The sequence below is a fragment of the Penicillium expansum genome, assembly GCF_000769745.1.
Source record: "Penicillium expansum strain MD-8 chromosome Unknown contig3, whole genome shotgun sequence".
NCBI classification, from domain to species: Eukaryota; Fungi; Ascomycota; class Eurotiomycetes; order Eurotiales; family Aspergillaceae; genus Penicillium; species Penicillium expansum.
The window spans coordinates 89,773-115,010 of NW_015971301.1; the positions used below are offsets into that span (position 1 = coordinate 89,773).

General features: G+C 49.9%; 9 protein-coding genes across 9 annotated transcripts; 5 read left to right on the plus strand and 4 right to left on the minus strand.

Annotated features, from left to right (window-relative positions):
• Window positions 1–262: 262 nt before the first annotated feature.
• On the minus strand, window positions 263–2,375 carry abr1 (multicopper oxidase abr1; the record flags this gene model as incomplete). Its single annotated transcript, XM_016737307.1, has 3 exons — window positions 263–302; window positions 355–1,994; window positions 2,043–2,375. 3 exons carry the CDS (start codon window positions 2,373–2,375, stop codon window positions 263–265), a joined length of 2,013 nt encoding a protein of 670 aa, XP_016599022.1.
• A 1,798-nt stretch (window positions 2,376–4,173) lies between these two features.
• Window positions 4,174–5,743, plus strand: PEX2_000300 (ACT domain-containing protein; the record flags this gene model as incomplete). The annotated part of the gene is made up of 3 exons (XM_016737308.1): window positions 4,174–4,206; window positions 4,256–4,668; window positions 4,741–5,743. 3 exons carry the CDS (start codon window positions 4,174–4,176, stop codon window positions 5,741–5,743), a joined length of 1,449 nt encoding a protein of 482 aa, XP_016599023.1.
• A 773-nt stretch (window positions 5,744–6,516) lies between these two features.
• On the minus strand, window positions 6,517–7,702 carry PEX2_000310 (WD40 repeat domain-containing protein; the record flags this gene model as incomplete). The annotated part of the gene is made up of 4 exons (XM_016737309.1): window positions 6,517–6,539; window positions 6,596–7,177; window positions 7,245–7,586; window positions 7,648–7,702. 4 exons carry the CDS (start codon window positions 7,700–7,702, stop codon window positions 6,517–6,519), a joined length of 1,002 nt encoding a protein of 333 aa, XP_016599024.1.
• A 393-nt stretch (window positions 7,703–8,095) lies between these two features.
• On the minus strand, window positions 8,096–9,618 carry aspC (septin CDC12; the record flags this gene model as incomplete). Its single annotated transcript, XM_016737310.1, has 7 exons — window positions 8,096–8,165; window positions 8,215–8,723; window positions 8,779–9,089; window positions 9,170–9,332; window positions 9,392–9,434; window positions 9,495–9,508; window positions 9,577–9,618. 7 exons carry the CDS (start codon window positions 9,616–9,618, stop codon window positions 8,096–8,098), a joined length of 1,152 nt encoding a protein of 383 aa, XP_016599025.1.
• Window positions 9,619–9,982: 364 nt separating this feature from the next.
• On the plus strand, window positions 9,983–12,948 carry PEX2_000330 (snoRNA-binding rRNA-processing protein PWP2; the record flags this gene model as incomplete). The annotated part of the gene is made up of 5 exons (XM_016737311.1): window positions 9,983–10,000; window positions 10,087–10,199; window positions 10,272–10,767; window positions 10,823–11,070; window positions 11,127–12,948. The coding sequence occupies 5 exons, from the start codon at window positions 9,983–9,985 to the stop codon at window positions 12,946–12,948; spliced, it is 2,697 nt and encodes an 898-aa protein (XP_016599026.1).
• Window positions 12,949–13,335: 387 nt separating this feature from the next.
• On the plus strand, window positions 13,336–15,300 carry PEX2_000340 (cytochrome P450; the record flags this gene model as incomplete). Its single annotated transcript, XM_016737312.1, has 6 exons — window positions 13,336–13,521; window positions 13,581–13,706; window positions 13,774–13,815; window positions 13,876–14,002; window positions 14,068–14,703; window positions 14,801–15,300. The coding sequence occupies 6 exons, from the start codon at window positions 13,336–13,338 to the stop codon at window positions 15,298–15,300; spliced, it is 1,617 nt and encodes a 538-aa protein (XP_016599027.1).
• A 577-nt stretch (window positions 15,301–15,877) lies between these two features.
• PEX2_000350 (chromatin-binding exonuclease XRN1) lies at window positions 15,878–20,131 on the minus strand (the record flags this gene model as incomplete). The annotated part of the gene is made up of 2 exons (XM_016737313.1): window positions 15,878–18,381; window positions 18,442–20,131. The coding sequence occupies 2 exons, from the start codon at window positions 20,129–20,131 to the stop codon at window positions 15,878–15,880; spliced, it is 4,194 nt and encodes a 1,397-aa protein (XP_016599028.1).
• A 496-nt stretch (window positions 20,132–20,627) lies between these two features.
• Window positions 20,628–22,262, plus strand: PEX2_000360 (WD repeat RBAP46/RBAP48/MSI1 family protein; the record flags this gene model as incomplete). Its single annotated transcript, XM_016737314.1, has 6 exons — window positions 20,628–20,652; window positions 20,708–20,779; window positions 20,849–20,954; window positions 21,010–21,471; window positions 21,535–22,020; window positions 22,088–22,262. 6 exons carry the CDS (start codon window positions 20,628–20,630, stop codon window positions 22,260–22,262), a joined length of 1,326 nt encoding a protein of 441 aa, XP_016599029.1.
• An 836-nt stretch (window positions 22,263–23,098) lies between these two features.
• On the plus strand, window positions 23,099–24,274 carry PEX2_000370 (GTP cyclohydrolase I; the record flags this gene model as incomplete). Its single annotated transcript, XM_016737315.1, has 4 exons — window positions 23,099–23,337; window positions 23,409–23,542; window positions 23,611–23,915; window positions 23,972–24,274. 4 exons carry the CDS (start codon window positions 23,099–23,101, stop codon window positions 24,272–24,274), a joined length of 981 nt encoding a protein of 326 aa, XP_016599030.1.
• Between the last annotated feature and the right edge of the window lie 964 nt (window positions 24,275–25,238).

Sequence of the window (25,238 nt, forward strand, 5' to 3'; positions counted from 1 at the left end):
GATGTCATGCTATACTGTAGTTAATGTTTAATTCGTGATAATTGTTAACAGAGGATATATGATATCCATGTTAGATAATCGAAGACACATCTATGTTGTGTACGTCACATACACGGGAAGAAATGTAAGTGAAAGGGGCAGTCATTCAATTAATTAGTGTTGCCAATGGCTGTGATGTGAATGAGACAAAAGTAAAAAAGACTAATATACAAGCGTTTGATAACCTCCATGAAAGCGCTATATCCTACCGCAAATGCCCATATTATTCCCAATCCTTGATCTCCTTCAAAATATCAGCAGAACTAGAAAGAGTTAGCTGATGAGCACATTTGAGCTAATTCTTAGTACACTCACCCAGATTCTGGGAGGGGATATTTCTTGTCGCCATCGATAACATAACCGCTGTGGGTATTTTGGTTGGGCCACGGGCCGTTGGTGGACTCCTCGTGGACGGTGATGTGATGGTCATGGGATTTGTCAGGACTGTCAAAATAGATATTTGTCTCACCCGTGTGAGGAACTGGCCAGTAACTCGCGACGTTGGCGGGGTTGTCATTAGGACTGGGTGCCGCCGGCGGGGACTCGGGCTGTGGAGCCTGGGGTTGTGGCTTTGGCGCCGCTGCTTGCGACGATTGCTGAGCTGGATGCGCAGCAGCGGCAGTCTTGGTGCTCTTGGTCGCAGTATACAGAGCTCCGTGACTGCCGGCGGTAGCCTTGGTGTCGAGTCCGCTCAAGTCAAGACCGTTCTTGCCAGCGGCATTGCCGCTGACGGGTTGCGGGTACGCGGCGCAGGCTGCGTAGTGGCTCTTTGGGGGAGCGTGCACCGTATTGGCGAAGGTCTCGGGAGCCTCGATAATGGTGGCCATCAGACCAGCCTCAACGTGCCACTCGATGTGGCAGTGAAGCATCCAGACACCGGGGTTATCGGCGCGGAAGCGGATGACAGTGTGGCCGTGGTTCTGAACCATGATGGTATCACGTCTGATCGGGGTCTTGGAGACGTTGCTCGAGAGGCCGGTGTAGTAGCCGCCATCGACTGGGGTGCGCTGCAGAACCTGGAACTGGTGACCGTGCAAGTGCCATGGGTGCAGGTTATTATGGTGGTTGTTGATCACGATTTCGACGACCTCGTTGTGCTTCACGACGAAGGGGTTTACTTGGCCATATACGGCGGGGTTGGAGGCAAACTCGGGACCGACTGTATTGGCAGTGTAGAGAGACGGCACCTTCGGGCCGATGTAGGTCTTGTTGTTAACAGTGAAGCGAGGAACACCGTCGACCAATGCGCCACCGGTCTCCAGGATGATCTGGTGGTCCACCGGCTCGAGCAAGGGCTGGTGATCTGCTGGTACCAAAGTGACATCATCCACAAAGTCATCCTGGAAGTCTATGTGATGGAAGACGGGAGGAGGAGGCAGGGGCTTGGCATCGTCGTACACCAACCACGCGGTGGCATTGGGGTTGTAGTTTTCCGGAATGGTGCGATTTTCGAAGATGAACATCATGTTAACATCCATAGTATCCCAGATAGCAAAGTTCTGGCTTGCATCAGCCTTGGTCTTGATCAAGACACTCATACGCTGGCCAGTTGCAACACGCAAGAACTTGTCTCCAGCAGGGTAGGGATCGGTATAGACGCCGTCAACCTCCACGACAGTCATCTCGTGGCCATCGATGACCCAGAAATGACCGGGCCAGTTTCCAACGCAGATAATGTGAACAAGATACGTCTTGTTAGGCAGAACCTTGATCTTGGTATTGGTCGAGTCGTTGATCAATGCCGAGTCAGGGAGGGGCTCTTGGCCTCTGGCCACCTCGGGCGAGCTCAGCAAATCCGGCATCTCCCGGTGGTACCAGTCACTCAGGGTGAGTGTGAACTCATCATCATAGTGGAAGGGAGGCTTAGGGTCGTGGACAATCAGAGCACCACGGAATCCATCCGGGTACTGGCCGGCGTTGTGTGAGTGATACCAGTATGTTCCAGCTTGGTCGACCTATACTGCAATTAGAACATGTTCATCTCTCCCGCGGGGATTACCTACATCGAAGTGATATTGCATGTGCGAGCCAGGGGGAAGTGGGCACTGGGTGACTCCAACCGCGCCATCCATAACACCACTGCCAACCTGGTGCATGCCGTGCCAGTGGATAGCCGTGGACTCGTTTCCAAGACCATTGTAGACATCTACGATCAGTTGGTCGCCCACGTTCACGTCAATCTGCGGGCAGGGCCATTGGCCATTGATACCAATGACCGGGCGCTCAAACCCATCTGGGGAAGCATTAACCCAAGTGATGTTCCAGTTCAGGTAGACATCCTTGGCTGCAGCTAGGCCCACCCAGGTGGCTAGCGCAAACAAACTAAATTTAGCCATCGTGGCTGTATTGAAATAGCGAGTGACAATTGGCGGCTCAAATCAGAAGGATAAGCAAATCCCCCAAACGAGTGAGTGTATTCGAGGCCGGATCAATTAGAAAGGAAAAACGAATGTAAAAAGAACGCGCTTGTCGAATCGGCGCAGGTCGGCCGCTGTGCTGGATGTCGAAAGGAAGAAATCTGGAAACAGGGCCTCTTTAACCATAGTGATACGAACGAAAACAGAGATGCTGTCGATCCGCAGGGGCCTGGGTATGCTGGTTGGGCCGGATCCCATCTCCATGCTCGCGAGGGTGTCATTGGGCGTGCCTTCATTCACGAATTCAAGGACTGGGATAACAAAACACATAGTAGAGCAGTATCCAGCTTAGCCATTGTGTTGCGGTTTTTCCCATCCCTGTTAAGGAATTCCGTAAGTGGGCTGGGAAGGGTGGAATGTAGATAATTCACCTATCTGGGAGGTAGTTCCTGAACTGCCACGCAAGGGGGGCATACCCGAGTCATACTCGAGTTGACGGACTCAGCTTAGAGTAAACAGAGATAATGAAGTTCAGTTCTATTTCTTCTATGGAATAGAACTGCTATATAAAATTAACATCTGTGTCCTAATAAATTTTGGAGTATCATGATCGACGATATAAGCTTCCCTAAACAGTTATAAACTCGTTACAGGGTTTTATGTTCGACATATAATATGACGTACACGCTTTAGCTCGATTTAAGTTAGCGGAAATCAGGTGCTCGTTAAGTAGGCGATTATAACCGTAGCGTCTATATAAGGGGCTCAACCGCCCTAAGTCGAACAGTATTTCCTATATAGTAATATAGTGACATACAATATACAAAGTATCAGTAAATATGAATAAAGTCAACAGGATCAACAAGGTCATATAAACTAACCCTATTTTCCCTTATATAAAATTTATATGAAAATGTTCTGACCTTTAACGCACGATAAGGCTTAGACACGGAGATTCCCAATCGGGCCGGGTGACGTTGCACTGAAATCTCTTTCGCCTCTCGAGGGCTGCTACAGCGGCAAAAGAAAAAAAAAGAAAAGAAAGAATCTCCGTATAGCTTCACAAGAGGCCAATGCATCATGCCACGGGGCGTTATCTGGAAAATAAACAAACCAATTATCCCCGGAAAAAGCGGGAGATTTGCAATCACCTGGAGATGTTTCCCTTGAATTAGACAAATCAGATACCCTGTTTATGTTGTAGGCTTTCCCGTGTATATATATGATCTCATGGGATCTGCATGATCTCAAGCCATACGTCGTATATGATAGGAGAGCAATCTCGGAAAGCGTCGGCGTGAAAAGAAAGCTAAGGCCCCCCCACAAAAAAAAGCCCAGGAACAAGGTGCACGTCCGTGCGTAATTAAAACACTAAGTGTCTGATAAGCTGTGGAGTAGAGAATTAGTCGATTTAGTCAATTCGGTTGATAGTGGGAGAGGAGAGATTTAGAGGGGGAAAAGTGAAGTCGGGAAAAGAGAGGGGTCACCCGCTTCTGAGTCTTCTCTTTGTCACTTCAACTTTTTTTTTTCTCTCTTCTACTTCAGGGCAAGAAATACAAGGCATCCAAGAAATCCAAGACATCCAAGAATATTCTCGCAAATCTTTACTACCACTGACGACATGTGCTGATGGCGCTTCCGTGCTCCAAATAGCATCATCGAGCCTCAATGGCGTAATAGTGTGGACCTTTATTCGATCATCAAAAACATCAAAAGGCACATCTGCACATCTTTTCTCGGGCTCCAAGCCTATATAACTCATGATATGGATCAATCAATGACTCTTATCGATGCACAAGTGCACTTCCTAGTGAGTCATCCATGTCACCTACCTACAACACCTACTCACCCAATCCTAGGAGGAATGTGTTGTACTGGTACACATCCCATTGGAGCTGTACCCCTACTTCTTAAAGTCTGTTCTAAGACTCATTTTTGATGAAATTCCACCACTGGAAGACGAAAAAGACGAGACAGATGATGCTATATCGGATGAATTCGAAAACGCTTCGGAGTATGACTCGGCGTACAAACCACCTGCATTCATGAATGTCTCCATCACTCCAGTTGAAGTCTCTGTCATGTGTCCTAGACGTTTGGTCGACAAATATTTTATCCCGGTCATGGACCAACTCGACCGGTTGGATGACTCACTCCGATCCCGTCTAATCGTCAGTGAGAATGACTATATCGCCATGCAAGTCCTCGGCGAAGGCCTCGAGGCCGGCAAACGAGTCTTGGAATTGACCAGTCCACTTGCTCTGGCAGGCATGTAAGTGAAATCCAATACATACATTACTTACCTCTATATACAAAAACATTACCCATACTAACCTCCCCAAAGCTCCATTTTCTTCATCTCAACCTACTTCTCCGACTACATCGTAGTCCCCAAACAAAGCAAAGCAAGCGTGATATCCGCCCTAGAGAAAAGAGGCTTCCAATTCAACAACACCTCAGCGGCCTTCATCACCAATCCACTCAGTCCAACCATCGAAAGAAGGCTCAGCGACCTCATCCCACCAGGAACACCCCCACCCTCAACTCTAGGCGAACTCCAAACCCGCACCTTCAACAACCTCCGCAAACACCAAATCACCCCATCCGTAGACCACTCCCTCCGTCTAGTCCAATGCGCCGCCCACCACGAATACCACAGCCAGGAATCTTCAATGTCCATCCTCCGCGACGCCCTAACAACAGTCCTCCTAGTCGACGAACCCCGCTTCCTATCCCTAACCCTCGCAGCCCTGGACCCAGCCGCCTCCCTCCTGCTAGAGAAACGTCTCCTCCCCCGCTTCGCCCGCCAATCAACTTCCGCGGCAGGGACACGCGTCTACGAGGATGGCTCGGGTCTTCTCCTCGGCTCAAAAGAAGATCATCTCGTTCCCATCACCCTAGATCTTCGCGACCTGCCCCTCGAAGCATCCGGTATCGTCTGCGGTGTCGCGGGTCGTCTCGCGGCCGCAGCTACCATCCCGCTCTCGTCGCATGGCGCTGTCGCTGGTGGTACTAGTAGCGTTGTCGGATCCGTGTCTGGACTGTTTGATTCGTTTGGGACTCGTTTTTCCGCCCTCTCTCTTAATAAAACATCTACCTCGGCCCCCGCTCATGGATTGCAACCCTTGGCCCACTCGACGCATCATCTCCAGCCTGATGTGGATGTCGCGGATGCGGTGGAGATTAGTTTCTTGAGTACGGCGCGTGCTGGCACCATTATTGTTGGTGAGGATGAGCTTAAGAGGGCTATTGATGCTCTTGAGGAGGAGAAAATACAGTCGCCTAAGCTGGAGGGTATTGGGTTCGAGTCCCGGACACCGCCTGATAGTCCGCAACAGCGGGGTTGAGTTTGTTGGTTTTGTGTGATTTATATTGACGGGCGTGTTGATATGACTTATGTGTTGATGTGGCGTTTGGGTACTCAAAAGTTCGTTTGTTTTAACATTTGTATAAATTATATTACTTTGAGGGCGATCAGTTACTTGTGTTTTTTTTTTTAATATGATATATATTACCTATGTTAATTTGAAACTTTTGGTATTGATATAAATTGTTATTCATGAAATGCTATAAGTTCGTCAATATATATCTCTAGAGTAGCACCACCATCCCATCTTCAATCCAACAACCAATTTACGAGAAAAATACAAAAGGAAGACCAGAAATAGCAGAAAACAAGGTAATTATCTAATTAATTTCGTATCTCATTATTGATATAACAGTGCCGGGCATATATACGGACCCAATGTTCCTGGCTCTAGAGTGAAAACTTGGACCGACGAAGTAGAAATCTGCTGGTCTGCAAGGCGTACATATCCTCGCCCCCAGCCTGGCTCAAAATGGCCGCATTTTCCGGATTGCAAGTGAGAGGTGCCCATCGTGAAGTTAATTGAAGTCTCACGTGGAATGGAAATTGCCAGAGGGTAGTAAGACTGCCATAGATCTTGCTTGTCCATACCGGATTCCGTCCTTGTTTCAGGAGCCGTGTCGTAATGTGGCGTGTGGAAGTTTGACCTTGAAAGAACCGCGATATTGGACATCAACACGAGGGGAGGACGTCATCCCGCCATGATAGCCCTGTCGAAGACCTTGGCTAAGACACCTAGAACAAATGACCAGTTCACCCGTAGACTCTGACAGTACCTTGAAAACAACAGTTAGCACAAGAATCCCAAAACCTCAACCTCCACAGGACTTACCATCAGAACACCCAGCAGCCCAATCCCCAACACCCTCATTCCACGCCACACAACTGACAGCCTTAACCTTCTCCCCAACAGGCACAGCAGCAATAACCTCCCCCTTAACAACATCCCAAGCAAACGCCGCCGCCCCAGCCGTCCCTTCCTCACTCCCACTTAGCACAACCGCATCCCCCATCGCAAAAACAGAGCGCACCCGCAGCTCCGCATTCCGATACGAATGCCGCGGTTTCCCTATCCCGCCCGCAACAGTCTTCTCCCCCCCAAATGCATTAAGAAGCTTCCCATCCATCCGATCCAGCAAGCGGATATATCCGTCCAGCGTCGAAGCCAGGAGTGCGTTCCCGTCGCTCGAGCAGCGCACGCTTGTTACCGGGTGCGCGAGGACGTCGACGGTCGTCTTTCCTGTGCGAACATCGTAGATCCGGGCGTGGCCGTCGTAGCTGCCGCTTGCTATTGAGTAGGATCCCATGTGCACGTGTAGTGTTGAGACTGTGTCGGTTGCCTCGGTGAGGGTTTGGATGGGTTTGTAGCTTGAGGAACGGGTGTCCCAGAGGTTGATTGTTGTGTCTGCACTACCTGGGAAGAGGGGGAGATATGTTAGTTCTGATTGCATTGCTAGGTGGGAGTTCGGGTTCGGGGTTACCGGTTACTACGACAGAGTCGCCATCGCCGGCAAATTGCACGGCTTCGACTCGGCTATTGTGGCCTGACCATCGTTTGGTCGTGATGCCTTGCTCGACATCCCATAGGAAGACTTGGCGATCGCCTCCTACGCTGGCGAAGCGCGCGTTGTCCGCTGTGACGGCGATGTCGAGGACGGAGTAGCCATGCGCTTCGTATTTCTGGATAGGGTTTATGGTCTCTACCACGGTCGGGGTATTGGTGTTGTTTGGAACTGCGCGCGAAAGGTGGACTGCTCGATCTGACGAACCTGTGAGGACGTAGGTGCCGCCGGAGCTTGAGAAGGTTACCGCGTTGACGGGGCCTGGGAGGTGTTAGCGCTTGGGTATTGGTGGGGTTTATGGCGCATAATAATGAGAGCTTACCATTGTGTGTTTTAAGGGTGTGGATATGCCTGGTTGGGAATATTGTCCGGGGCATGGCCGTCGAGTTGGTGAGAGAAGGAATTGGCGGAGTTTAGAGAATGCGGGATGGAGCTCGGAGCTTCAACCTTCAAGTCTACTTGAAGAACTCCTCAAAGTGAACACAAACAGAAATTACAACTTTACTTTGAATCTAAGAGTTCAGAAGAATTATTTCTGTATTTCATACGGAATACAGAAGAAGTTATTATCAAGGTTGTAGACACACCATCGCTAGCTACCAGCGGTAAATGGATATAACAAACAAAACGAACCAAGCCCTCAGACAAAGGTGCTTCCAAGCGCGAATGGCAAGACATAGGGTACTCAAAAGAGAAGAAAAAACAAGAGCATGGTTCCACTACTCCCCTTTTGAACGATCCGGGTTGATTCCCGGTAAAATTGCAACATCTTAACGACGTCCGTGGCTGCGGGTGCCGGGACCCTGCAGACCCTCGATCTCCTGCTCGAGGGACTTGATGCTGTGATAGGTTAGCAATAAATTCTCGCAAACAATATTCTAGAACATACGCTGCGTGAGTGGCCTCGAGATCCTTGTTGAGACGGTCGCGCTCTGAGATGAGCTTCTGCTCCCACTGGCGGAAACGCTGTTCCTCGACCTTGACCTGCTCGGTGAAGCGCTTGCGCAGAGTCTCCTCTTCCTCCTTGAACTTGGGGTTGTCGAGTTTGCGTGGCCGGGCCTCGCCAAACTTGCGGGTCTCCATCTGCTGGGCACGGTATGCCTCGTAGTGCGATTCTTCCGTGGTGTGAATAAGGTCGAGCATGTGGGTGCGGATCAGGATCGAGCGGAGCTTCTTGAAGTCGCAGTGATCCTCGTTCTCCACCTCGGCAACACCCCAAGCGTACTGACGACCCTTGACAACACGACCATCGTTGGACTGGACGTCCTTCTCGGAACCGATGACGGCGAAAGGCATGGCAGCCATGAGGCTGCGGGCGTGGGAAGCAGCGTGCTCGTCGTCCTCCTCGATGGGTGGGGAGTAAATCTTGATGCCCTGGGCCTCAATCACAGCGCGGATCTAATCAACTGTTAGTCCGGATTCTAGACTCTCCTCGTGTAGTCGTTCCACTCACTCTATCCTTGTAGCGCACCAGGTCCGCGTGGCTCAGGGTATCGGCCTTGGCAACCACAGGGATCAGGTTAACACGGGAGCTCAGGCGCTTCATCACCTCGATATCGAGAGGCTTGAGGGTGTGTCCGGTGGGGCGGATGAAGTACAAACAGGCGTGAACACGCATGTCGATCTTGTCGGTTCGGCGGGGCTGCTGCTCCTGGAGCATGTATGACTCGTGCTGGTCATCCAGGAACTCGATAATGGGTTGCCATGAATCACGGTTGTTCACGTAGTCTCCGAAGCCAGGGGTATCAATGACGGTGAGGCGGACTAGAAAATCGCCGACTTGTCAGCTATCGAAACGCGGGAGTCGAAACCCCTCCCCCGACATGAGAGTATCTGGGTCGCACCTTTGAAGAACTTCTCCTCGAGCTCAGCCTTGGTAATCTCAATCTCGACGGTTCGGTCGACCTGCTTCTGGTGGCGGCGCTTGTGATCGGCGTAGTTCTTAATGGTGGTGGAGAAGAGAGTGTTGATGAAGGTTGTCTTTCCCAATCCTGACTCTCCGGCAACCTGATCGAAGCCCCGTTAGCATCAGCACGCGCGGAGCATTTTCCTCCTGCGGAACACACCATAATAGTAAAGGCTGCACCCCGCTTCGCGACAATCTTGTGACTATACAAGCTTAATTAGAATCTTTCCCCGTATCCACCGTAATCATTCAAAGGTACACACCGCTGGTTGGGGAGCTATATCAAAAACCGCGAGTTAGCTTCAAGTTATCAAAAGGGAGATGCTGGCGTTCCAAATAGCTTACGTTGGCAATGCCAATCGGCGTGGCGGTCTCTGAGGTCGACATGGTGGGATATAGGGGGGATTAAAAACAATTGGGAATCAACACAAAACAAGAAGATAAAGAAGAAGCTCTGGTGTAGAATAAGACCAGAATTGAGAAGAGAGAATAAGCCGACTCCTGAGGAGAAAAATTGAGAAAAGGAGGAACGAATGTGAAATCGGATGTCTCTCGAACTGCCCGTCGCTGCTTCCCCCTGAATCTCCTTTCGTTTTCTGGAGTATACCTCGCCTTGCCTATCTGGGTTTAGCGTGAGGGGCTAGTACTGATTGGGACCGGAATCGGGGCATGGATGATCCGAAGGCTCTTATCACGGTAGCTGGTGGAATTATCTCTAATTTTTTGATCTTTGAGATCGCCGACAGCCAAAATGAAGACAGACTTCAAGGTATGTACTACATTTGGATTCTTGATCGCATGCAATTGCCAGAAAGCCTTGATTATTAAGAATCCTACTAACATCCTCAATTTTAGTTCTCGAACCTTTTGGGGACGGTATATCGCAAAGGAAATCTTCTCTTTACTCCCGATGGCACATGCTTGCTTTCGCCAGTAGGCAATCGAGTTTCGGTCTTTGATCTGGTGCAGTATGTGTCGCCCAAATGTACCTCGCTTGGTGATTTGAAAAAAAAACAGCCCGCTTACGATTGCTTTTATAGAAATACTTCCTATACACTGCCTTTTTCGCACCGTACAAACATCGACCGTCTCGATCTTTCACCCAAGGGAAATCTTTTGTTGACCGTGGATGAAAATGGTCGCGCAATTTTGACCAACTTCCAACGGCGCATTGCCATTCATCACTTCTCCTTCAAAGGACGAGTATCCGCACTCAAGTTCTCCCCGTCCGGCCGTCATTTCGCCGTTGGCGTGGGAAGACGCCTGCAGATCTGGCAGACGCCCTCTACCCCCGGCACTGAAACCAATGGCGAGATTGAATTCGCCCCATTTGTTCTCCACCGGGATCTTGCTGCCCACTTTGACAACATCGAAAGTGTCGAATGGTCTAGCGATTCGCGCTTCTTGCTCACTGCCGCCAAGGATTTGACCGCGCGAGTATGGAGCATGGATCCGGAAGAAGGTTTCGAGCCGACCACATTGGCAGGACACAGACAGGGCGTGGTGGCTGCCTACTTCAATGCGACACAAGAAGTGGTAGGTGCTTCCTGAAAATTGGCTCAGCAAATACCATACTAATGTTTATCCATAGATTTACACTGTCAGCCAGGATGGCGCACTCTTCCGCTGGGAGTATGTTACGAAAAAAGACGAGGAAACGATGGAAGATATTTCCGATGCCCGATGGAGGATTGTCAAGAAGGATTTCTTCATGCAGAATGACGCCAAGGTCAACTGCGCTGCGTTCCATGCGCCGACAAACCTTCTGGTGGTAGGGTTCTCCAACGGTCTATTCGGACTCTACGACCTACCAGAGTTCAATATGATTCATCAATTGAGGTACGCTAGTTTGTGACACCCTCCATTCCACAGTGGCTAACCTATCCCCCCTCTAGTGTCTCCCAGAGCAATATTGATGTTGTGACAATCAACAAATCAGGCGAGTGGCTAGCATTCGGATCGTCTAAGCACGGTCAGTTGCTGGTGTGGGAATGGCAGTCCGAGTCATATATCCTTAAACAACAAGGGCACCTTGATTCTATGAACGCCCTCGCATATTCACCGGACGGTCAGAGAATTGTCACGGCTGCCGATGACGGTAAGATCAAGGTTTGGGATGTCAAATCAGGCTTCTGTATTGTCACTTTTACGGAACACACCAGTGGAGTGACCGCATGTCAGTTTGCGAAGAAGGGAAGTGTGTTGTTCACAGCATCTTTGGACGGTTCTATCCGTGCATGGGATCTGATTCGCTACCGTAACTTCCGAACCTTCACAGCGCCATCCCGCCTGTCATTCTCTTCGTTGGCCGTGGACCCCAGTGGAGAAGTGATCTGTGCCGGTTCACCGGACTCCTTCGACATTCACGTATGGTCCGTGCAAACCGGTCAATTGCTTGACCAGCTCTCCGGCCACGAGGGTCCGGTTTCCAGTCTTGCTTTCGCTGCCGATGGCAACCACCTTGTCAGTGGAAGTTGGGATCACACAGTTCGCATTTGGAGCATCTTCGGCCGCTCACAGACCAGTGAACCTCTCCAGCTCATGTCCGACATTCTCAGTGTGGCTTTCCGCCCAGATGGGCAACAAGTCGCCGCATCTACACTAGACGGTCAGCTTTCCTTCTGGTCTGTTGAAGATGCTGTGCAGCAAGGAGGAGTTGACGGTCGCCGTGATGTCTCTGGAGGACGCCGAGTGGGCGACCGCCGTACTGCTGCCAATGCCGCAGGCACCAAGTCTTTCAACCGAATCACATACAGCGCAGATGGTAGCTGCATTCTGGCCGGTGGTAACAGCAAGTATATCTGTCTTTATGATGTCGGAACCGGGTCATTGATCAAGAAGTTCACCGTCTCAGTCAACACCTCGATTGATGGTACCCAGGAGTTCCTGAGCAGTCGTGACATGACCGAAGCTGGTCCCCGTGCTCTTATTGACGAAACCGGTGAAGCGTCTGATCACGACGATCGTGTTGATAGCACTCTTCCCGGCGCGAGACGCGGCGATGCCGGCGCGCGCACCACACGCCCAGAGGTCCGCGTGACATCCGTGGATTTCGCACCGACTGGACGAGCATTCTGTGCCGCCTCTACCGAAGGTCTCCTTGTTTACAGCTTGGATACTGACTTCATCTTCGATCCATATGATCTGGACATCACAATCACACCCTCAAGCATCATTGCCACACTAGATGCTGCCAAGGCTGCCGCCACATCCGACACTGTGGATGAGGAGAACACCTTCCTCAAAGCTCTTATCATGGCTTTCCGATTGAACGAACAAAAGCTACTTCGTGTCGTATATGAAGCGATCCCTCCGTCAGATATTCCCCATGTGGTTCGGTTCGTGCCCTCCGTCTATTTACCTCGTCTTCTCCGATTCGTTGCACATGCCGCCGAAGAAACTCCCCATCTTGAGTTCAACCTCATGTGGATTGAGTCTTTGTTCAGCAGCCATGGTCGCTACTTCAAGGATAACACAGGTACATTCGCAACCGAGCTTCGTGCCGTCCAGCGTGCTGTCGATGACATCCGTGAAAATCTCAAGCGGTTGACAGAAAAGAACCTTTACGATCTCAACTACCTGCTTTCGAAGCCTGTTCTTGGAAACAAGAAAACCAGCAGTGCTTTGTTGGCCATGGAAACCGAAGATGCCGAGGTTCCTGATGATCAGATGGTCGATGCTGACGAGGGAGAGGGTGACTGGGTTGGCTTTGAATGATTTCTATGGGGTTTTCTTCGTGTATGTCTACTTGCATCTGAGCCAGGCGTTTTGTATATTGCAAAGACCAAAAAGGGAAATAGACAAGAGGTCTTTGCGGCCTGTGAATAATATACTCCCAAGTTCCTCTGAGACCTCAAACGGACCCTTTGTCCATTCGCCTTTAGCAAACGCCCTTTTTAAAATAAAAAGTCTTACTCTCCCCTTAATACTATCCGAATGTCTCCTGTGCTACCCTCTCTTTACTTTCTGGCTCTTCTTACCACCGAGCAACTTCCTTAATCTCCCCGGTTTCAATATTCCGGACAATCCAAGGCTCCGGAGAATCATTTATCTAAGTACCTTTCCCCTTCTGTCGTGAAAGCTTTCACATCAGTAAGCCTCAAGATGGCCCTACCCTTCTGGCCTCTCGTTGGGGTGTTGGTTGTAGTGCTCTATCTACTCCAACGACCACCGGCTTCCAGTCTGAGGCATATCCCAACTGTCAAGCACAAGGCATATCTACCAGATTTCATCAATCGACTGATCTACTACCCCAAAGCTGCCTCAATGATCAGTGAAGGATATGAAAAGGTGCGCAGTATACTTGAAACCAGTCATTCACTCTATTGACATCTCTCTGCGGTATATAGTACAAGGATAGTCCCTTCCGCCTGCTCACCGGCGATGGAGAAGTCATCATCCTGCCAGTGAAATATCAGGAAGAACTGAGACATCTTCCTCCTTCAAAACTCAGTTCTCTACATGCCCAATATGAAGTAATCCACATGAGCTTATCTGTACTATGTTACGTTGAGAGGTTGGAGCTGATATACTACTTCACAGAATGCGTTGGGCCAGTATACCAACATCATCATCGACACTCTTGTACCGTCTATGACCGTGCGGAAAAAGTTGACACCCAGTCTAAGTGCTAATACCCTTTAGTTTCCCCATTTTCGACCCCACAAAAGACCGGAGAAATTAATATATATCTATCAAATAGGCCGAGTTGTACCGGGAATCATCGACGAGCTACGAGCAGCATTCGACACTGCTCTCCCAGGATGCGAAGGTATGATATGCGAACACTACTTTGTGGGACCAGACATGCAGATGAACAATCGGATACTGACATAGGCGTACTGAACACAGACACCTGGATTCGAATCAACCCATGCGAGATGTTCACCCGGCTAATTGCCCTCTCGACATCCCGCATGATGGCCGGCGATGTCCTCCGCGAGAACCAAGAATGGCTCAACGTCGCAAGCAACTACGCTGTGAACGTGGGAATCACCATTCTCCTCCTCCGTCCAGTGCCCAAATACCTCCGTCCCATCGTAGCACCCTTCCTCCCCAGCGTCCGGATGATGAAGAAACAGCTGCGTTTCGCGAAAGACCTCTTTATTCCGATGATCCATGAGCGCAGGCTGGCGGAGCAGGCTAAAGATCCTAACTATACCAAGCCAGATGATTTCTTGCAGTGGATGATGGATTTGGGCGGCGAAAGAGATGAGGACCTCGAACCGGAGACTCTGGCGCATCACATGCTGCTCTTGGTGACACTGGCTGTTACGCACACAAGCACGATGGCCCTGTGTCACTGTCTCTTTGATTTGGTTACTAAACCCGAGTACATTGAGCCCCTGCGGGAAGAAATGAGCCGGACTCTGCCTGATGGTTGGTATAATGCGACTCAGGCGGCGCTTAAGGAGCAGTCCCGTCTTGACAGCTTCTTGCGCGAGTCTCAGCGCTTCGCTCCGCCTGGTGAATGTGAGTCTTGCGGATCTTTCCTTATGTCTCTGCTGTGTATTTAGTAGGAGTCAGCGTTGTGATTCGATATCGTGTTCTAACCGCCTACGTTGTCTAGTGAACTTCCACCGCATCGTCAAAGAACCCATTACACTCCACGATGGCCTCGTTCTTCCCGTAGAAACACACATCTGTTTCGCTGCCGGTCCGATTAGCAAAGACTCTGCCTACATTAAAGACCCAAAAACTTTCGATGGCTTTCGCTGGTGTCATAACCCTCGGGACCGCTTTGTCTTGACCCCTAAGCTAGCCAAACCCAACTCTATGCCGAATGGTGCTGACGAGGAGATGCAAGCTGAGAAGCACGCATCTTCCGCCTATTTCGTTTCTATCACAAATACTAACATGCATTTCGGGTTCGGGATCCAGGCTTGTCCCGGCCGGTTTTTCGCGGCGAATACTTTGAAGGCGATCTTGAGTCGCATCATCCTTGACTATGAGTTTAAGTTTGTTAAGGACCTGAAGGGGAAAAGACCCAGTAATCTTGTAGTTGGGGAGCATATTCTTCCGAACATGAGTACTGAGATGCTGTTTCGGAAAAGGCCTATTGGAGTTTGAGTAGAGGGGGAGATGATGTTGCTTGTTAGGGCTACCAGAGATCGATGCACCATGCCATACTTTATCAATCAATCAATTAAAGTTCAATTAATCTGTTGCAGTCTAACTAGTTGCGTATGACTATATAGGCGCTTCTTCCAACCGAAGCAAGAACTCGAGGCCAAACGCCGAGTATCAAAGAGTATACAGATGTCGGCCGTAAAGAGTGTGGAATCAACCCATTCCTGTAACCCGTAAAACCCAGTGGAGTGCACCTTCCACCTTCCAACTCCCAATTCCCAACCTTCACAACCTCTGTCCTCCCCTCTACCTCAGTTTCAATTGGCGGTGATGTTTTTCGTGCCATACTTTATCTACACGTTACGGTTCTTGCTTTATGTCCAAAAGATCCCAGACTGGGAAATACGAGGATCGAGTTGTGGTTTCAATTCCATCGTACATTCATCTTCAATAGATATAAGCACTGCCTCGACCTAACGTCTAGACTGGGTGCAGATATCTAAAGTGTCCATATACATACAGGGGTCAAATCCAATCGTTTCATCATATCTTCTCTCTCAAATACCACGTTCATCACTCACTGAGGGGCAGGCTGCGGCGCGGACTGGGGCGCACCTCGCCCACGACCTCCTCTACCACGGAATCCATTACCACGACCGCGACCACGGCCACGTCCTCGATCCAATCCTTGCGGCGGCGGAACGTGAGAGTAGTTCTGCGGACGGAAATTGGGATTGTTTTGGATAACACCTTCGCTGGGGTCGCCGTTATCCATTGGAACATACCCGCCTCGGGCACCTCCCCGACCACCACGGGGACCGCGGGGAATACCGCCACCGTTGGTGTGGGGACGGAAGGGGAGAGTGGTCTGCTGCCCGTTGTTGAGACCCAGGCCCCCGCGTCCTCCACGTCCAGCTCCATTGCCCTGTCCGGCGACAGCGCCTCGGAAAGAACCTCTCAGGGGCGGAGGGGCACTTGCGTTCCTCAGCTGTCCCTGCCCGTTAGGACCAATGGGGGCGCCGTACCCGGCAACTGTCAAAGGAGTCGGTGTCTGCTGGGTTTGCTGGCTAGCTGTAGCACGGGAACTGGTGATCAGTTGTCGGTTGGAGATGTTGAGGAGGGACGATGCCAAAACAGTTTGGCCACGGAATGGTGAGCATCGGCCACCTAGTGTGGTGCCACTCATGAACGAGACATCAAAGACAACATCAAGCAAAAGTGCTCGCGAGGTTCTGGTGAGACCGACAATAGTGCCACGAGTAGCGATCGGCACTTTACCGGAATCTTGGGCATACACAACCCGCTCGCCAAGCTTGAAGTTTTGGTTTCCGAGACGGTGCTCGACATCGGCAGGCCGAAGGAGGGCACTACGGGGTACACCCCGAACCTTCTTCGGTTGCATATCTGGCTGGGACGCATTGAGATTATCGGCATCCTGCTCAATCAACATCACAATATCCGAGTCGAGTTGCTCAGCATCGAGGGGCACTCTCTCGAAGTTCTTGGCTTCTATGGATTTGAGCCAATCCTTGATCTCCTTCATCTTGAGGGCGGCAGTCTCCTCAGGATAGAAATCAGTCGGAGAATAGCGGTCGCTTTGAGGGTTGCGCTGGATACCAGCAATGAATTCGGGGAATTTGATCATGTACTGTTGTAAAAGTTCCACTGCCTTTTGGCTAAATTCCCAGCCGGATTCTCCCCGACGGGAGTACCCAAGAACCTTCTGTTGCTTTGCCTGGAACTTCAGGTTAAGACCAAGGTTCGCACGTTGGCCTTCGATGTCAACAGTAAAGGAAGATGTGATCTTAGCCAGTACCAAAGGATTGAGGCGAAGACTGCGGGCAACGGCGTACGAAGGCATGTAAGGACAAAGGTGCTCAGATGCCCTAACACGCTCTCGACCGAATTCTGGCTCCCGACCTTTCACAGCCGCGACCAATCCATTCACCTTTCCGTCCTCGTGTCCGCCAACATACACAGGTCTTCCATAGTTGAAGTCACCCAAGAAGAAGGCACGAGAACCCTCTGGGAATTCTTCTTGGATAGAGAGAGCTTCCCGCTCAAGGAAACGTTGATCAGGATTAATCACATCATCAACGACAACCTGTAGAGCATAGTCCGTCTCTTGGCCGGGTATATCGGCAAATTCCTTGATTGTGGCTCCATCGTCTGTCTTGCTCATGCCCTTCAGAAGTTGAATGTGGACCAGAGATTCGACATCGCCAATGATAATTGCTAGACGCTTGCTGTAGGTGCCTTCGATCTTGTTGGCCTTCCTCTTCCACTGTTCAATTTGCTGGGGGGTATGGGGAATAGCCAAAGGGTGTTCTTCTCCTACAGGGAGAACATAATCAAATAATTCGTCCGAGACGCGAACCACAAGGGCTTCTTGCAAGAATGGATAGCCCACGTGGACACGCTTCCCAAGTTTCGTCTTAGCGAGTTCAACGCTCGACCGGCTTCCCGGGTCGAGGAGTGTAATAACCTGGCTCTCGTTGCGGCTGTCTTGGTTGAACACGCAAACGCCATGGAAACCCAATTGGCCATGGTGCGGAAGGGTCTTGATGCTAGGGAAGCCAGCAAGCGCTGCCTTGCCTAGGTGCACGCCGTCCATTAAGCCAGCGTAGGGCACCAAGCCATCCATGACGGGGAGGTCAAAGAGGTTCTCAATGCAACGGCAGCTAGGAAGATCCGGGAATACGCCAGGCATTGAGGAGGGGTAAACGAAGTTCACATCTGGGGAGTATGTGAATTTGAGACAGGCCCCAAAGTCGTTCCTTGCCTTCTCGTCTGCGGAAAGTTGGTTTTCTTTCGTTTTGAGGGCATCCAACAACCGCTTTTCGTCAATGAATGGGATCTTCACAACGGCTTCCCATTCCATCTTTTTTCCGTTCATATCGAGATCGAAATCACGAGGGTAGAAATCGTAGATGGGGGATTCGGGCGAGGTCATCAGATCCCAATACGCAGTAGGCACAATCTTCTTACTACGGTCGGGCAAGACACCCATAAGCTGGTCGAACGGCCGGAAGGGCTGTCCCAATTTGAAGTCCATGTCTGCACCAAGGCCATCATTCACATCTGTTCCACCGTCAGTAATCTCAGTAATCAAGGGGGGAAAATGGGTTTAGTAATACTGACCAGATATCATAGGGGCATAGTGGTACTGGAAGAACCAAGGCCACGATGCAATGCCACGGTAATAGTAGAACAAGACCCACTGCAATCCTTGCACATAGTTTTGCGCCAACTTCTTCATCTCTTCCTTGTTGTCGAGGCCCCAGCCGAACTTGGTCCGATAATAATTATCTTTCCACTCTCGGAACTTGGCGTCATATTTCTCCTGCGCGGCCTTCTGCGCTTCCTCGGCCGACATCTCCTCAACTTTAGCCTTCTCATACTTCCGAATGATACGCTGAACAGCCATAGATGCCTCCTCGTCCTCTTCATCGTCATCGCTATCACCCTGGGCCGGAGGCAGCGAGAGCCGCATGAACCGATCACCATTCTCATTGTCAATGGAGGACCAAGACAACCGAAGTTCATCCGCAAGCCGTTCCACGAAAGTGCGGTCACGAGCTGGAAGTGTAGGAGGGAGGTCAAGAGGTTCAGAGGCCTTGTCAGACCGGTTCAGAACGTACTTCTTGACCGTCTTGAGGATCTCCTTCTGGGAAGGAGTGAGCGTAAGCTCTTTTTTCTGTTGTGAGGTCGAATAATCAATGTTTGAGTTTTTCTTTGATTTGATCCATTGGGCATCGGAGTTCTCTGCCTCAAAGAATCGGTATTCCACAGCGCTGAGTGCGGTTACGAGCATGCCCAACCGTTGCACATTGATAACACCCTGCTCGTTGATGTAGCCGCCCATCTTTGGCAGCACTTCCTTGTAAAGCTTGAACATAAGGGCAAGGGCACCCTCGTTGATATGTAAGTTAGGCAGGTTGGGCAAGAAATCGTTGCCAACAAAAAAGGCCATGAGAATGAAATCATCAATGACACGCTCCATATCGAATGGGAAATCCAGAACACCTTCCTGTTCTAGCTCTTGGAATTCTAATTCCAAATACTCCCGAACCACGCTCAGATGCAAGAGATAAAAGTTTTGATGCTCCAGTTCTTTGGGCTTCTTGGATACTTGGCGACCAAAGGTCACTTCCTCTCGAAGAAGGCAGAAGTGAGGGTCGTGGCTGAGAAGACCCAGCATGATCAGATCGGCATCCAGACCGTAAAGACAGTGGCGAACGTTGGATTCGTAGTCGGGCTGCGCTTTCGAGCAGCGAATGTATTCCATAATCTTGTGCTCGCCTTCTCCTGGCACCTCATGGCCAGAGAGCACAATTTCCACACCTTGCCAATCTGTGTCTTCCGAGATTTTCTTGTTGATGAAGTATTTGAGTTGTTTCGTCAATTTCTGCATGAACTCGGTACCCGGGGTAATGCAGTTACTGTCAAAGGCGTCTTCCTTTGGCATTTCCAGGCCCTGCTGGATGGCCTTCTCCTTAGCGTTCTCTGCATCCAGGGCCGTTCGGAATCGACGAGCGCGTTGTTGATTCATCTTAGCGCGAGGTGCAACACCATCTACCGCCATATAGAACAGTTTCTTGGGCTTGATCTTGCCAAATAGATGTTCAATGTAATTGAAGATAGCAATGAACATTTGATCCTCCGTCATGCGAAACGTTGGGGAATCGCTGTCACTATGCGTACAGTTGTGAATAATGCCGTTCATGTCGAGATATAGGCTATCGAATTCGGGTATCCGGCTCTCTGCGATGAGCATCGAGATTGACGGATACCGTTCACTCAGCCAGCGGAAGAATTTCGGGACACCCATTGTGAAGACTGGGTTGGATCAAAAACAATATCGTCAAGAAAGGAATCGGCAGGTAATTTATCGTAAGAGTTGAGAGATCGTATGAGGGGTACTTGTAAAGGACTGAAGTAGAGTTGCGACGAAAGGTGAAATCATCCAATGAAGAAATCTTGGACAAGATACTGCGTCAATAAAGTGGTCCCCAAATAAGTTTATAGGGGTAGGAACGTAAAACAAGCAAAAGAAAAATATAGTAACGCCAAACAGACGCTTTTCAGTTGTCTAGATGCAAGAAGCAGGTGTCCCCACGATGTGAACATTGAAGAGTCAACCAAGCTCATTCACCGCCTACCAATTAGGACTAGTGCCATTACAAGCCCTCCCAGCACTCATTAACGCGCTGATGCGCGTAGCTTTCCTCCGCCTACCTGTCTGCTCCACACACTCCTCCTAGGTGGTTCAAGTTCTTTTATCTTGTGAACTCAATATATTGCTCGGTCTATACCACCCCAGAGCCATGGATCCCTATGAAGACGACGCTGGTGAGCATTAATGCCCTTGCGCACTACTTGAAATCTCAATCTAATCGAAGTCTAGGTGTCGGTGACGAGCACGAGAAAGATCAGGATCAGGATCATGAGCATGCTGATGAGAAGGCGATCAATGAAGGTAGCTTTTCTCAACCTGTCTCACGTTCTACCAATTACAGTTATATCTAATTATATTCATTGGGAACAGAGTACAAAACATGGAAGAAGAATGCGCCCTTCCTCTATGATATGATCCTGAGCACAGCATTAGAATGGCCAACTCTCACAACCCAGTGGCTTCCAGATAAGCAAGAGTACGCCCCGAACGCCTACTCGTCCAATCTTCAACCTAACCAAGTCTATTGTTAGAGTCCCAGACAAGCCCTACTCAACCCACCGTCTCCTCATTGGCACACATACCACTGGTGACGCGCAGAATTACCTTCAGATTGCCCAAGTGCAACTCCCAAACCCTAATGCCCCAAACCCGGAAGACTATGACGAAGAGAAAGGAGAGATTGGAGGCTATGGCGGGGGTTCAAAGAAGGCACAAATGGAAATCAAGTTCAATATTGTGCAAAAGATCGATCACAAGGGAGAGGTCAATAAGGCCCGGTATCAGCCACAGAACCCAAATATCATTGCGACAATGTGCACGGATGGTCGGGTGATGATCTGGGATCGGTCCAAGCATCCCAGCTTGCCAACTGGCACAGTGAACCCTCAAATGGAGCTCCTAGGCCATGAAGCTGAAGGCTTTGGACTTAGCTGGAACCCTCATGTGGCAGGTCACCTCGCAACGGGCAGTGAGGATAAGACTGTTCGACTTTGGTAAGCGCGCGCAACATGAAAACGAGATTTGGCGTGACTAGCAGCTAATGAAGCTTACTACAGGGACATCACTACATACACCAAGGGAAATAAGGCAGTCCGACCGAGTCGCACTTTCACGCACCACTCCTCGATCGTCAACGACGTTCAACACCATCCCCTCCACTCCTCTCTCATCGGAACCGTCTCCGATGACATCACGCTTCAAATCCTTGATACCCGCCAAGATGATTCTACTCGTGCGGCTGCTTCAGCTGAAGGTCAGCACCGCGATGCCATCAACTCCATTTCCTTCAACCCGGCTTCCGAGACAATTCTGGCCACGGGTTCCGCCGACAAGACCATCGGTATTTGGGATCTCCGTAATCTGAAGTCGAAGCTCCACTCCCTGGAGGGCCACACCGATTCCGTGCAATCTATCTCTTGGCATCCATTTGAGGAGTCGGTCCTGGCCAGTTCCAGTTATGACCGCAAGATTATGTTCTGGGACCTCAGCCGGGCAGGCGAGGAGCAAACCCCCGAGGATGCTCAAGATGGGCCACCAGAGCTGTAAGTGACCGCAATTTGTTTTCCCTCGTATATTGCGTTTGAATTGTTTGCTGACCTTACTCCTTAGTCTGTTTATGCACGGTGGACACACGAACCGTATCTCAGACTTTAGCTGGAACCTAAGCGACCCTTGGGTTCTCTGTTCTGCTGCTGAGGACAATCTACTGCAGGTATGGAAGGTAGCAGATGCAATTGTGGGCAAGGATCTGGAGGATGTCCCAACAGAAGAAATTGAGGCATGATGTTAGTTCTACCGGAATTGCAGTCGTCCAGTCATTTTCCATATGGGTGCTTCTTTGGTATAGGTGAATTAAGACCATAGTGAGTAATCATTAAAAACATCATTTTGTTGAAAATCTACATAGACATAACCACGGCCCTTGCTAGTGGCATGGTTATCATATTGTCCGCTAGCCCTAACATCTCTAAGTTGGTATATAGAGGGGCATATCGTTACCCATACCTTGTCACTCGCATAGCTACATGATATATTCACCAAGTTGCATAGCACCTATAATTCTCGTAGACTTTAGGACCGCTTAGCGATGTTAATCGTTATCTCTTTCGCGAGTATATTATTAGTTTCTCTATTTCAATAAGTTTCACTGCCGTACTTAGGTAGAGAAGTCTATCCCCGCACGTTTCACTACATAAAGCTAACGTGAGAGTTATCTGACAAAGAACAAAGGATATATTTTGTACCACGCTCTAATATACTCCAGGAGACATTTAGTAGTATAATATAGTACACTATAGTACACTATAGCTCTGGAGATCTATGCATGTATGCATGTACTAATCGGCCCGTGACTCCGTTATCTGCCCGCGGGGAGCATGTCATCATTCCGGTGTGATTTGATTGGTGCTCATTGGTGGGGGATGAGGGGGACAGAAGAAAGTTAGTGTCGTTTGCTGAAAAAAAAAAAGTGAGACTTTACATGTTCACTTCATTTATTATTATATATATCATCTTGGAAAGGTGACATATTCTAATTTATATCAAATTCATTTTTGAAATATCTGCATCATGGGTTCCGGTTCCCCTACAGGCCCCAGGGCCTCAGCCATTCCGTCACACATGCTGAACGGTAGCTCCCCGCTGCAACGTTCAACGGGCAGCCGTGATTCTCGTGAGCGTGAGAGTCTGAATACATCCATTCGTTCCTCTTTTGAGCCCCGAATTCCTGTTGAATTTGAATCTCCTGAGACCGAGACCGAGACAAAGACCGAGACCAAGGCCGAAACTGAGACTGGAGCCGCCCCCACCCAGGCCGTCTCCAGTGTTGATGTGCCAATCCGCAGTGTGGCGCCAGTGCGGTATGTATACAGGGATTTCAATATTGATGAACACAGTAATCTAGATTTCATTGCTAACCTCTGCGATGTAGTCCTACATTGAATGACCCTCCCCGCGATCCCCGGGATGAGGCCGCCCCGTTGACGCCATCAAACACCGTCAGCCGACCTGCTAGCCCCTACACATTGAACCCACCCATCGACTTTGACGGTCTCAGCTGGCCTTGTTAGTGATACTAGCCCCTTCGGTGGACACCAAGATATTGTAATAATCCTCTAACCACTCTCACCTAGGCCCCGGAACCAGACAGCGGAAGGAGTCGACCGCGGAGGAGACCGAGCAACGACTTGAGAAGATGTCCGGAGCTATCCGCACAATCCTGGAATGTATCGGCGAGGACCCGGAAAGAGAAGGACTTCGTGAGACCCCCATGCGATATGCCAAGGCCATGCTCTATTTCACCAAGGGCTACGAGGAGAATGTTCGGGACTTGGTCAACAACGCTGTTTTCCACGAGGACCACGATGAGTTGGTCATTGTCAAGGACATCGATGTCTTCTCGATGTGTGAACACCACATGGTACCATTCACCGGAAAGGTAAGAATTACTGCACATATCGATACCGTGGTGGCAACCATTCTAACCACTCACAGATGCATATCGGATACATTCCTGACCGCCGTGTTCTTGGTTTGTCAAAGCTGGCTCGCCTGGCAGAGATGTTCTCTCGCAGACTCCAGGTCCAGGAGCGTCTTACCAAGCAAGTTGCGTTAGCGATTTCCGAGGTCCTCCAGCCTCGCGGTGTCGGTGTCGTTATGGAATCTTCCCACCTTTGCATGGTTATGCGCGGTGTTCAGAAGGTCAGCAGCACCACCACTACCAGCTGTATGCTTGGATGCATGCGTTCCAGCGCCAAGACTCGCGAAGAGTTCTTGACTCTGTTGAACCGGAGATAATGACCCATCGCCCCAACGCGCAACCTAAACACAGGTTGTTGATTTTCGGATTATTCGGAGTTTTGGTGACCTTTCAACAGGTTTTGGGTGGTTTGCTTTTTACTTTACATGTTAAGCGTGGATTGGTGTTTCTCTTGTCTTCTCTCGTCTCGGTTCTCCTGCAAATACTCAGGCAAATTTTTGCCCTGGTGTCTTGTCATGTTCCCTTGCCCATGAAGCTCACTCTCTACATATAGAGCTGATGGCTTTGCGGGAAATGGCAAATATCCCCTTCCTCGACCCGTGATGGACTCGAGGGGGAAAAAAATAGCCCCTCCCCCCTCATTCCCTATCCCCTATCATACTAACACAACCGCACAAGAGGCCTTTGCTCTACGGTCTATTGAGATCTTACTCGATAGCACTAGCAAGGCCGTTTCAACACTTGATCTCATGCCGCTTACGAGCATCCTAGTAGGAATTCCGGGAGCTTTCCACTTAGATACGATGTATGTAATAGAACCAATGTACAATTTCCTTCGGATTTCTTGTTTCCTCGTCTAGAACATAAAAGCGAAGCTTTGGCAGTGGTGTCTCGACGCTCAGCATAGACAAATATCGAGTTGGAGGCCTGTAGCCGAGTTATATAGTGATATCTAGTCTGTCTCGGGGCCTTTAGAAGTCTATACAAGTCTTCCCGGGTTTGACGAGGAGAAACTGAGTGATGCCCGCTACCTGCGTAGGTGTGGATGTAAAGATAGGTCATCCTGATCCCTAAGAGTTTCATCCGCTTGAAGATAGATAGGTATCGCCAGAGGCTTTCAAACTGCTCACAATATCAAGGACCTCATCAGCGGTGAATTATAACCACTCTATTGACGATTCATCGTTGCATGTGACGATGGTCTCGTATACATACACACACCTGACTTGTTTTTTCCCTTCTCTTAAATTCATCCTCCAACAAACTCTTTCTTCCTGTCTC